This window comes from Ricinus communis, chromosome 1, assembly GCF_019578655.1.
Source record: "Ricinus communis isolate WT05 ecotype wild-type chromosome 1, ASM1957865v1, whole genome shotgun sequence".
In the NCBI taxonomy this organism is placed as follows: domain Eukaryota; kingdom Viridiplantae; phylum Streptophyta; class Magnoliopsida; order Malpighiales; family Euphorbiaceae; genus Ricinus; species Ricinus communis.
This window is the reverse complement of record NC_063256.1, coordinates 10,447,185-10,459,226: the sequence shown is the minus strand read 5'-3', so window position 1 is coordinate 10,459,226 and position 12,042 is coordinate 10,447,185. Positions and strand designations below refer to the sequence as shown.

The window sequence follows — 12,042 nt, the reverse complement described above, 5'->3', positions numbered from 1 at the left end:
TTATTCTTTTAATTATATAATAAATTTTTTATTTTAAAAATAGTTATATCAGTTATATTAAAAAAAATTATTTAAGTTATATTAAAAAAAAATTATTTTCTTCTTTTCTCTTTTAACTTTTTTCTTTAAAAGTCATATTTATCTTTCTTTATCCATCTTTTTTCTTTTTGTTTTACTAATAAAAGATTAACCTGAGAGTAAGATACAAAGTATGATAATTAATAACTATAATCCTTTGAACACTCTTTTACACAATTATTTTGCTATCATTTTACTTTATTTAACTATTTCAACCCAATAACTTGTTATCTATTTAATAAGTTAAACTAATTTTATATTTTTAATAAATAATTCTTTTAATAAGTTAAACAAACCCTAACACTATGCATGCACGATTGTTAAAAGGAGTTGTATTTTTCCTTTGGTAGTCGTTGGAGTGCTGATATAGGCAATACGGCCTCATGGGGATGGTCGAGTATGCTGTCTATAAGGGGTATTTTGAAAAGGGTAGACAACTTGCTGTAAATAATAGTAAGGAGGTTAGTATATGGTCGGACCCTTAGGTTTCATCTATCCCTGGGTTCTGAATCCGCTCACCAAGACCAACTGACTAATTACCAGTAGGTATCTGATCTGATAACCCCCTAAGGCTCCTAGAATTGTAGCCTCGTCCAATCTTTTTTCTTTGAGGAAAAGAGTGATGTTATTCTAAGTATCTCTTTGGGTCACCATAATGTTAATGATAAAACAGTCTCGCACTTTCATAAGAGGGGGCAAGTTATGGTTAAAGGTATTTATCATTTGCTATACTAACTTGAAGAGGAAGACAATGGCTTAAATATAGCAAAATTTTGAAATTTTAATTGGAAGTCGTTGAGGACCCTAAATGCCTTATTTGTAGAGCTGGTAAGGGATCATTTGAACATATAATTTTCCTTTGTTCCCCCAAACCACCCATTTTCTTAGGCAAACATACTACTTAGCTCAAACCAAAGAATAGTCTCTTTATCCATATCATTTTGCCACCAAAACCTGGCCATCAATAATTGAAGTTCTTTGTAAAAGCATATAGGGAGGCAAAAACACTCATTTACATAAGTAGAAATTGCTTGCACTACTGACTTGAGAAGAACTTCCTTGCTCGCCTTCGATAAAAGCTTTTCTTTCCATTCTTTTAGCTTCTTCCAAACTCTTCCAAATAAAATCCCAAAAACTTCATTCTTTGATCTACCTAGTATGGTAGGTAAACCCATGAACTTCTTATTCTTTACAATTCTTTGAATATCTAAAAAATTGTAGATCTCGAGCCTTATAATATCTCCAATATTTGAGCCAAAATACATCACCGACTTATCAAGATTACTAAGCTGATTAGAAGCACTTTAATAAAGCTTTAAAATATTCTAATTTTGCACTATTTTTTGAATTATAGCTTAAATGAAAATAATAAAATTATCTATAAAAAATTAATAAAAAACCCTTAAAGCATGCCTAACCACGGAAATACAATGAATTTGCCCATTCAATTCAGCTTTTGTAACGAATTGTGAAAGAGTCTCAACATACATAATAAATAAATAATATATGTTTAGGAGGAAAATCTCCCCAAAGCACACCATTCAACATGATAGGAAAAACAAACAGATGAAATGCACCTCATAATTAAAAATAAAATCCAATTATTCAAAAATAATAATTTAATGAAAACATTCTCTACAAACTTCTATTCTATCATAAACTTTACTCGTATCAGTTTTTAATGCCATAAATTTTTTTATTTTGATAGATTATTTGTATAGCTATTATCTAAGGCAGTGAACCTGTCGATGCAGTCTAGCACTAATGGTGAGTATCAAGGTCATATTTTTGGGAAAGTGAAAACCCAGAGTTACTACTTCGTTCTTTGTTATCGAATCTAAAATATATGATGGATGAATTCTAAATTTACTAATAACTAGAAACTGAGTTCTAAATGAGATGTAAGAATGAATAAATGAATAAAACAATCAAGACAAGAAATGCGAACCCAAAGAGAACCTAGACTAGCTGGCAATCGAACAAAAGATAATAGATTGATGAATCCAATTATGCTACTCGTGTACGAATTCTTTACTGAATTCGGTCTTCCTCTCGAGATAGCCGAATTCCTAAACCTAAGAACCTAAAGTTATAATCTCTTCCTAACGACCGATTATTAAGTTAGCATTAAGCTTTAATCCGTCTTTATTAAGCTTTATTAATTCTTAATCCATCTAGTCAATTACCCTTATCTTTAAGTGTTCATTAACCAGTTCTTGCTATTCAAAATTCCAATTGCTTAATGAATTTCTCAATTACAGAAAGCAATTTAAGAAACACAATTCACAACGTCTCATGAATAATGCGATATCTTATCAATACTGAAAGCAAGAAAAATACAAAAAGGAACTCAAACAATCCAACAATTTAGTACTAAGCCAACATAGTAAGGAAATCCCAATAGGTTTAATCGATCTAGCTACACATGTTCATGTCTAAAATAACTAGGAATTCAATAACAATGAAAGAATAAAGAAAATGAAATAGATGTACCATTTTCCTTCGAATTAGTTGAACAGCTCAAAATCCGGCTGTGGTTGATCTCCCGAATTGCCTTTTGATTTGCCTAAAAATCCACTCTTGATCTTCAATGTGATGCTTGAACCACTGAAATTCGTCCTTCAATATATGAAATGGTCTCCCAAAGTCGAATATCAAAGTCTGAAAAGGGGTGGCTCACGCGTGTATGTGAGATCTAATGTCAGAAAATCGAACCCTTACAAAAGAACTCGATTTTGCCTATATAAATATCCCAACACGGCCGTGCTCAAGCCTGTGTTGGACCTTTGAGTCCCGAAAATCAGCCTCTTCTCCCTGCCCGTGCCCTCGCTGGTGCTGACCCACCACAGGCCGTGATGGAGGCCGTGCCAAAAGGACACTTTTGAGGGTCAAATGTTGATGGTTCAAAATGGTCAGAGTCTAGGCCGTGCTCAACCTTGAAATAATAGTCTTTGCTCAATTTTGATGGATTCTGGTCCGTATTCGCACGTATCTCTCTTGACTACTAATAATATCCATTGATGATCACCTGAAACATGAAAGGAACCGAAACACAAGTGATTATGGCATAAAACAAGATAACTGTGCATAAAAATAGAAATAATTGGGCATATAAACATGTATGACACAATGCATATCATATTTTTTATCTTTTATAAATTAAAATATTATTCAAATTTTAATATTCAAAAATATTTAGTATTTTAAAATACTGATATGGTACTTTCTGGCAAAAAAATCAATATATGTATTTATTTTAACGGCTAAAATAATATTGTCCTTTTAATCTTTTATCAAATTTAGAAAACTATATTTGTTTTTATCTATTTTTTATTCTATACAATAACATTTTTGTTTCAAATATACTTTTCAATTACCAATATTTTAATTTAACACTATAAAATATTAAGTTGGCATTAAAAATAAATAATAAATAAACTTATTGATTAAGAAATCTACTCTCATTTTTATTTCTCATCATTTTTCTTTATTTTGGATTAAGAACAAGAGATTGAATTTGAAAAAAATAATCAACGATTGAAGATAGAAGTCAGAGCTGATCGGGATGATACAATAAGTGTCTATTTATTTCAATTGCTTACTCTGTATTTTATGGTCCTTTTTTAATTTGTATCTATCTCTTTTACTAATTTAATATGTTATGGTGTTAAATTAATATCTTGCTAATTATAAATTAAATTTATAATAATATTATAATATAAATTTAAAACAGATAAAATAAATAAAATTTACTAAATTTGTGAGACAATATGACAAAACCTTTATATTGATATTTTTTTAATAGATGCCATGTCAACATTTTCGGATGTTAAATTTGGCAAAATATTTAAACTAGTATAAATAATTTAATTTGATAATATTTATACATGTTAAATTTGACAAAAATATAAATTTTTTGTAGGTAACTAGGATTCATAAATATAATCTAATCTTTTTATTATTTAAATATTTTTATATTTTATTTATTTTGTTGTATGACTATTGTTATTTTTTATTATAAATAATAAAATAAATCAAGTCAATCGAAATTTTTTTCTTAATAAAATTCTGATATTTAAGATGCTATTAATACAATAGGAATAAAAATTATATTAAATATACTTCTTAAATGATTTATTCAGTAAAAAGTGATATGCTTTCATTAAGATGAAAAATCACTATATTATATAACTGAAAGACTAATTTATAAATTACTATAAAATTAAAATTATACTTATAAAGTTTTTATAAATAATAATTTATTATTTAAATATAAAAATATGATAACATGAAAATTATATTTTATCTTATGCTATGTATCAAAATTACTCATATATAAAAAAATCTTTATATTTTATTTTATATATAAAAGTGCAAGCGTAATTGTAAAAATATATATATAAAAAAACATATCTTATAATTATTCATACACAACTGAGTCGTATGGGTAAAAGAAAGTGTAGAGTGGGTTTTAGCTGGAGAGTAATTTTGGAGAAGAAAAATAACAGGGACCAGAGGGCCAGAAAAGGACTATAGAGTAGAAAGAGAAAGTATAGAGAATGTGGAGAAGAAACTAATGAAAGAAAGAAAGAAAGAGAATACAAAAATCATGAGACTGAGAAAGCTGGTTTAGGGATTTGGTAGTTTGTATTCTGGGTTATACGTTTGATTTTCAAAGTCTTTCGTTTCAGGTAGAAATTTGCAAAATAGCAACCGCAATAACAACAAAAACAAATTTACTTAAAGAAGTTTTGCTGTTCTTTCTCTCTCTCAAAAGTGTTGCCAATAAAAACAGCGGTTTTAGTGTGACTCTTGAAAGACACAAAAAGAAAGAAAGAAAGAAAGAAAGAAAGCAGAGTGTAGCGCTTTTGTAACCGAAATAAGATGTTAAACACCCCATCCACTTCACTGTTACTACTGATTCTCAATTCAATGCTCACATAACCGTCGCTTCTCTTTTTTCTTCCTTCTTCTTCTTTAACCATTAATGGGTTAGCCTTTTACTTTTGTAAAGGGCTTTTCTTGTCACTGTTAGTGGGATTCTATTGTTTTTTTTTTCTTTTCTTTTCTTGCTCTGCTTCTCTTTCTCTACAGCATTGTTTTTTGTGGTGTTTTTGGATGGTGCATGTTGAGAGTAATAATCTCAGGAGTGGTTCGATTTCTCATGGCGAAAGAGGTGGGTGAGGATAGAACATGATGGTCTAATAAACTGTGTCCAGATGAACAGAAAGGAAAAATTAAAACATGGAATTGAATCCTCCTTTGGTTTGCTGCATGTATGTTCAGTAGCGCAAAGGAGGATTCTTTCTATTTTCAGAGGGCTTCCTCTCTTTTCCTGGGCTCTCTCAGTAACCAGACAAAGTTTAAAGCAGACTTTATTTATTAATCTCTTCTTTTGTTCTTTGATATAGGACGAGATGATCTGTATACAGAGCTATGGAAGGCATGTGCAGGTCCATTGGTGGAGGTACCAAGACCTGGAGAGAGAGTTTTCTACTTTCCTCAAGGTCACATGGAACAGGTTTGTGCTTTGTTATTATTATTCTTGTTATAATTTTCTTTTTGCTTCTTGTGTGGATAAAAATCTGCTTTCTCTCTTGAAGAGTGTTATGGTCTCAAAGTATCTCTGACTATCTGCAGCTGGAAGCATCAACTAATCAAGAACTGACTCAACAAATCCCAAAGTTTAATCTTCCTTCTAAGATCCTTTGTCGTGTTGTTCACATTCATCTTCTGGTATGCTATTATTGCTCATCTTATTTAACCATTGTTATTATTTTTTTCACTCGAGGTGGCTCTTTTTTTAAAGAGTTTGTTTCATTCAATTTACAGGCAGAACAAGAGACAGATGAGGTTTATGCACAGATCACCTTGCACCCAGAAGTAGACGTGAGTAAAAATGTTCCATTTCTTATTGTTATTTTGGGGGTTAATTTGCAAAATAGGATTTTGGTCAAAATCAATTCCTGCTTTCTGTTTAGATGAGATGGGCTTTTTAATTTAATTATAGATGATATTTCTCACTTTTAATTTTCTCGTTAACTTTATCTAACTATTGAATTTTTCTTTTTTGGGAAATATAAAAGGTTATATAGTTGCTTCCTAGTTAGGGATGGTGGTTTTGAACTAAACTGTGGTGCAATAATTTTTTTAGTATGATGACTACAGCAAACAGAACCTACAAGTCCTGACCAATGCACGCCTGAACCGCAAAAGAGACCTGTTCATTCGTTTTGCAAAATTCTAACAGCTTCTGATACCAGCACTCATGGAGGGTTCTCTGTTCTCAGAAAGCATGCCACAGAATGCTTGCCTCCATTGGTAGTAACCTTAGTGCACAATCTCATGCATATTAGCTATTGACTGAAAAGTTCAGGCAAATCATTGCTTCATTTGCTTCAGGACATGAACCAATCAATTCCGACTCAGGAACTGGTTGCAAAGGATCTTCATGGGTATGAGTGGCGCTTTAAACACATTTTTAGAGGTAGATGTTTCCTTTAGCTATAATTCTGGTCATGCTTGTTCCTATTTTCAAGTTCCCTGAGATGAGGGGACTTTGAAGAAATTGGAGGTGTGCTTTTTTTTTTCTTAATGTTTATGCTCATCTCCTTGTATTATTATTAGGACAACCGCGAAGGCATTTGCTTACCACGGGTTGGAGTACATTTGTTACTTCAAAGAGACTGGTTGCTGGAGATGCTTTTGTGTTTTTGAGGTAGTATGACTAACCTACTGTTTATTCAAGTTCAGGTCTCTGGATGTTCTTGTGTTCTTTTTTTCTTCTCTTTACATTTGTTATCTATACATATGTTATGCAGGAGTGATAATGGGGAACTGCGAGTTGGGGTTCGACGTCTTGCTCGTCAGCAGAGCCCCATGCCTTCTTCTGTGATATCTAGCCAAAGCATGCATTTAGGAGTTCTTGCTACTGCCTCTCATGCAGTTACAACACAGACCCTCTTCGTTGTCTATTACAAGCCAAGGTTCATTAATGCTCCCGTTTTCTGTAAACCCTCAGTATACATATTTATTAGCTTGTAAGCCTACGCGTCTTTAACACGTTTTTCGTGCACATCTTTAGAACAAGCCAATTTATTATTGGGTTGAACAAATATCTGGAGGCTGTTAATCATGGATTTTCTCTTGGCATGCGCTTCAAGATGAGATTTGAAGGAGAAGATTCTCCTGAGAGGAGGTACCTTGACTTTCTGTTTTCTGATTGTCTTGCTGTATTGTTGTTTTAAGATGATCCATAATTCCTGCCTAAATTGGTTGATTAGGTTCATGGGAACTATAGTTGGAGTAGGAGATTTTTCTCCAGAGTGGTCAGGCTCTAAATGGCGGTCGTTAAAGGTTGCTTGTGGTTTGTAAATTCACCTGTGAATTCTGACTTAATTCACTTTCTTGTTTTTGATTTTTGTATCTTATTTCCTTGAAGATACAATGGGATGAACCAGCAACAGTTCAAAGGCCGGATAGAGTTTCTCCATGGGAGATAGAGCCTTTTGCAGCTTCTGCTTCTGTAAATCTTCCTCAAACAGTGGGAAAGAGTAAAAGACCCAGACCTGTGGATACCACAGCTTCAGGTATGACTATTAGAGCGTTTGTTTCTTATGTTCTTCAGTAATTTCTCAGTGAGACCCCTTAAACTTCATGCATTAATTGTGATGCAGAAATTACCACCAATTCAGCTACTTCACCTTTCTGGTACCCCGGCTCAACCCAATCTCTTGAGGTAAGTCAACTAGGCGGTGCTGCTGAAGCTCAAAGTTGTGAAAGCCAAGTCATGTGGTCCAGGAGGCAGAAGGAAATAGACAACTGTCTTCTCAATGGCAGCAGCTGTAGCTCAAGGGTCCGATCAGAGGGCATCTGGCCACATTCTCCTCATATGGATGTCTCTCTCAGCCTATTCTCTGATTCTGCTGATGACAACAGAACTATAACAACACAGTCTGTTATTTCTGGTTATGCACCTGCTTTTCCATCTAGGCAAAGCAATAGCCTGGTGCATGAACAGGTGGAGAAAGGGAAAAAATATGAAAATTCTGTGGGCTGCCGATTGTTTGGAATTGATTTAATTAGCAATTCTAGTACTGCTGCTCCTCCAGAGAAGGAATCTTTGGGTTTAAAGATGGACTCCAACGGCCCCAGAGGATCTGCTCCAGCTGTTGATGGTACTGACGAGGCTCAGAATGTGGATGTCTCGAAGGCCTCCAAAGAGCAGAAGGAAGCTGCATCAGAGGTGATGCCAAAGGAGACGCATAGCAAGCCGGGTACTACTTCCACAAGAACTCGTACCAAGGTAACATTTATAGTTGTTGAAAGGAGGTATGAATAGCTTGCCCTCTTAGCATTACTTTCTGATTAACAGAAGTTGTTTGCTTCTGAGTAGGTTCAAATGCAAGGAGTAGCTGTTGGTCGTGCTGTTGACCTAACTGCATTGAAAGGGTATGGGGATCTTATCAAAGAGCTGGAGGAACTGTTTGAAATCAAAGGAGAGCTTTCCACTCGTGAGAAATGGGCTGTTGTATTTACTGATGATGAGGGGGATATGATGCTTGTGGGTGATGATCCATGGCGGTAGGTAGCTAATGCATTTGGTCCAACACTTCATTATCTCTTTTTACGGACACAATACTAGCTGGGATTTTGATGATATCTTTTAATTGCAGGGAGTTCTGTAAGATGGTTAGGAAGATATTAATATATTCAAGCGAGGAGGCGAAGAAGCTGAAAACAAGATGCAAACTTCTTGCATCATCTTTAGAGGGTGAAGGAGCGATTGCAAGTTTGGATTCAGAGCATAGGTCTGATACATGAAAGTCTAGAATCCCTTTTCCGTTCATATGGTTCTATTTTAATTTAAATTTTCTTTTGGTTTGGCGCTTCGTATTGTTCAGTTCTTTTTTTTTTTTTTCTCTTTTCTTTTTGAGCTTGTACTAGGATAGTTGTCGAGTGAAGGAAGGATAAGCGTCCTGGATCTTTGACGAAGGGTGGTAGTAAAGACTGTCAAAAGACTGAAGGGAAGTTGGGGAGATTCAGGGTTAGAAATGTTATGGACTTAACTTGATATTACCCTGTAGAAATATATATATTTATAATATACATATGTATGGTATGTGTTATGGTGGCAGTTAGCTCTTGGTTTCTTGCTAATGGAAGTAGTAGTGACTTGTAGCTTTCACCATTTATCGTCCTACATACCTGCCTGATGCCTCGGGGAAGGCCTACAGAGGAGGATGACCTTAGCATGACTAAATATTTTGGGACCATCAGAAATGGCCATATGATGTGCAGTATATGCAATTTCAGGACTTCATAATTGTCCTGGCAACTGGTCCCATAATAACCAAATACATGTCGATTCTTTCTCCTGCCGTACCTAATGCCGAAATAACCATCACTTCAAAAGTTTGCATTTTCAGAAACCAGCTTCTTGGATTATGGTTTGCCAACAAGACCTCGTTAACTCATCCAAGTATTGCCTTTCAACTCTTATGAGTTGCAAGTTAAAAATTTCAGGAGGAAAGAAAAAACCCATATAAAAAAACTAAAAAATTTCAAATTTTGGTAAAAGCTACGACTGCTGCGTTGTGAAAATTAAGCAGATGGACATGGAAAAGAGCATTTTTGGAAAATAAATAATCTGTAATTGGCAGTGAAAATAGAGCAAACATGTTTGTTAAAGTAGAAACAAAGATAAAAGAAGTCGAGTATTAGAAAGGTGGAAATTAAATGTGTTGTTCTCTGGTTGACCGACTTTTCCTTTTGTAAAGCGCTATATAAGGTACATGAAAGCTCTCTTACGGGTGTTAGTTTGCGCCTGAAAAGAAAAAAGGAAAAACCCGAACTCTAAGCTCACTGGTCACTCGCTAATTCTCTTTCTGGTCTTACCTGACTTCTCTTACAAACCTTTTTTGTTCAATTTTAAAATTACTTTCAAACTTCATCCATTTCAACTGCTTATCAAAATTAAAATATTAATTTTTTTACGAATTCTTAAAACCTTAGAATTTTCAACTCTTAATGTAGGCCTAAAAACAATATTAGCCCACAATAGCTTATCGCGGCCCAACCTTGTTGACAAAATTGGGCTCTAAACACTGCCTCGCTTGTAGCCCAAAATTCATACCCTTTATCACTGATGGATTCGATCTGGAAAAGTTAGTATTTTATCTACAAGTTATACAATTACCATAATTATTTTTGATTTTGGATAATAATATAACTTGTGTTTATAAATAAAAATAATTTTTTTAATATTTTAAAATTATTTAAAATATTTCTAAAAATAATAATAAAAATATATTTTCGATATTAATCATAATGTATATTATAAACTATACTTGTGGAGATTTTGTATGATATTGTTAAATTTATTTCATTGATTTTATTTATTTATGTATTTATTATTTTAATTTTATTATATTTCCACATACATTCTTAAGCCTATAAATAATTAATGAGTTATTTTATATCGTACTTTATATATATAATTTAAATAATTTAACACACATTTATATAGAAATAAAAAATAAGAAGTCATAAAAGAAACGATATGCTATTTATAATTTTTATTTTATTAATATATTAATTTATATGTTTATTATTATTATAATACTACTCTATTAGAAGAATCATTTACTATGTATTATTATATTATATATTAATTTGTTAAATAAAATTATAATATAATTTTTATAATAATAATTTATACGTATAATAAGTAATGATACGAAGTTTTACTTTTTTTAAATTAGGACCATATGAAAGCTCATAATTGGTAATATTATTCACAAGGTGGAATCATCAATTTATGGTAATAATCTGGAAATGGAGAATAAATAGAATAGTATAGCATTTCTACCTTACTTATATTTAATGGTTTTTTTTTTAATTATCAAATCGATTCAGATATTGTTTCAGAGAATAATAGAAACTCAAAGTAAGAGTTTATTTTATAATAAAACAACAATGACGTTAGGTTGCACAAGAATAGAACAAAAATCTGAATTGTTCTTTTTTTGATAAAAGCAAAAAATTTGAATTGTTAAAATACGTTTTAATTATGCGAAAATTAAGAATATAAAATTAAAATTCTTGGGCCAAATCTCGCGGGTACGAGCCCAACAATCTAACTAATCTTTGTCCAGCACCAACAAAGAGAACCCATGATTAGGATACCAAATTGCCATTCCTATAAATATTCATACATTCTTGATGTAATCTTTGATACTCATAAAACCAAATCAGCGAAAATTAGATTTGGACACACATCATAAAACGTGTCACATCTTGGTAATGTTAAGTCTTAGATTAAGTTTTTTTCTATTTTCTTTGGCTTTTGATCTCTGATTTAAATAGAGAGCTTCGATGATAAGCACATTTCTATTGACCAAGTTAGATGACCCTGACAACATTTTCCACTTACCATGATAAGAAAAGATTTTTGCCCAGATAAAGACAAGAAAAATGAAGTAGCTTTTGCACTGCCCCATCTGGGTATTATGGATAAACTGAAATAATTAGTGGTACCACCTTTTGCTGGCCCAAAAATTGTCTAACCACTGTAAAACTTTTGCCATTTTCTGTTCTCAACAAATCTTCACCACGTCTCTCTATTCTGTACCACATGAATCAGATAAATAGTCTTTAATCTATGTAAAATGAGGCCCGCCTCTATAAATGGTGTTTCATATGAAAAGAAAGGAGAAGAAAAAGAAAAACTATCGCATCCAAGTAACTTTTGCTGATTGACTTTGCTTTTCCACTTCATTTAGATAATAATTGCGTGCAGTGACGGATACATAAATTCGTTTGAAGGGAGTGAATAAAAAGTCAATACATATATCAAAAGATGTGAAAGAAAAAACCAATATTTTTGTAGGAACTGAAATAAAAATTACAAAAAGATTACAGAGAAGCGAAATCCCCTTGGCCCTCTTGATCCCGCACTGATTG

The 12,042-nt window shown here is 32.6% G+C and overlaps 1 protein-coding gene across 1 annotated transcript; it reads left to right on the top strand.

Moving 5' to 3' along the window:
• The first annotated feature begins 4,529 nt into the window (after positions 1–4,529).
• Positions 4,530–9,214, top strand: LOC8263501 (auxin response factor 11). Its single transcript, XM_015721891.3, has 15 exons — positions 4,530–5,254; positions 5,490–5,599; positions 5,719–5,814; positions 5,911–5,967; positions 6,247–6,399; positions 6,481–6,565; positions 6,706–6,796; positions 6,900–7,064; positions 7,163–7,276; positions 7,362–7,434; positions 7,520–7,667; positions 7,755–8,383; positions 8,474–8,661; positions 8,754–8,888; positions 9,025–9,214. The coding sequence occupies exons 1-15, from the start codon at positions 5,197–5,199 to the stop codon at positions 9,038–9,040; spliced, it is 2,118 nt and encodes a 705-aa protein (XP_015577377.1). The 5' UTR covers positions 4,530–5,196; the 3' UTR covers positions 9,041–9,214.
• Positions 9,215–12,042: the final 2,828 nt, after the last annotated feature.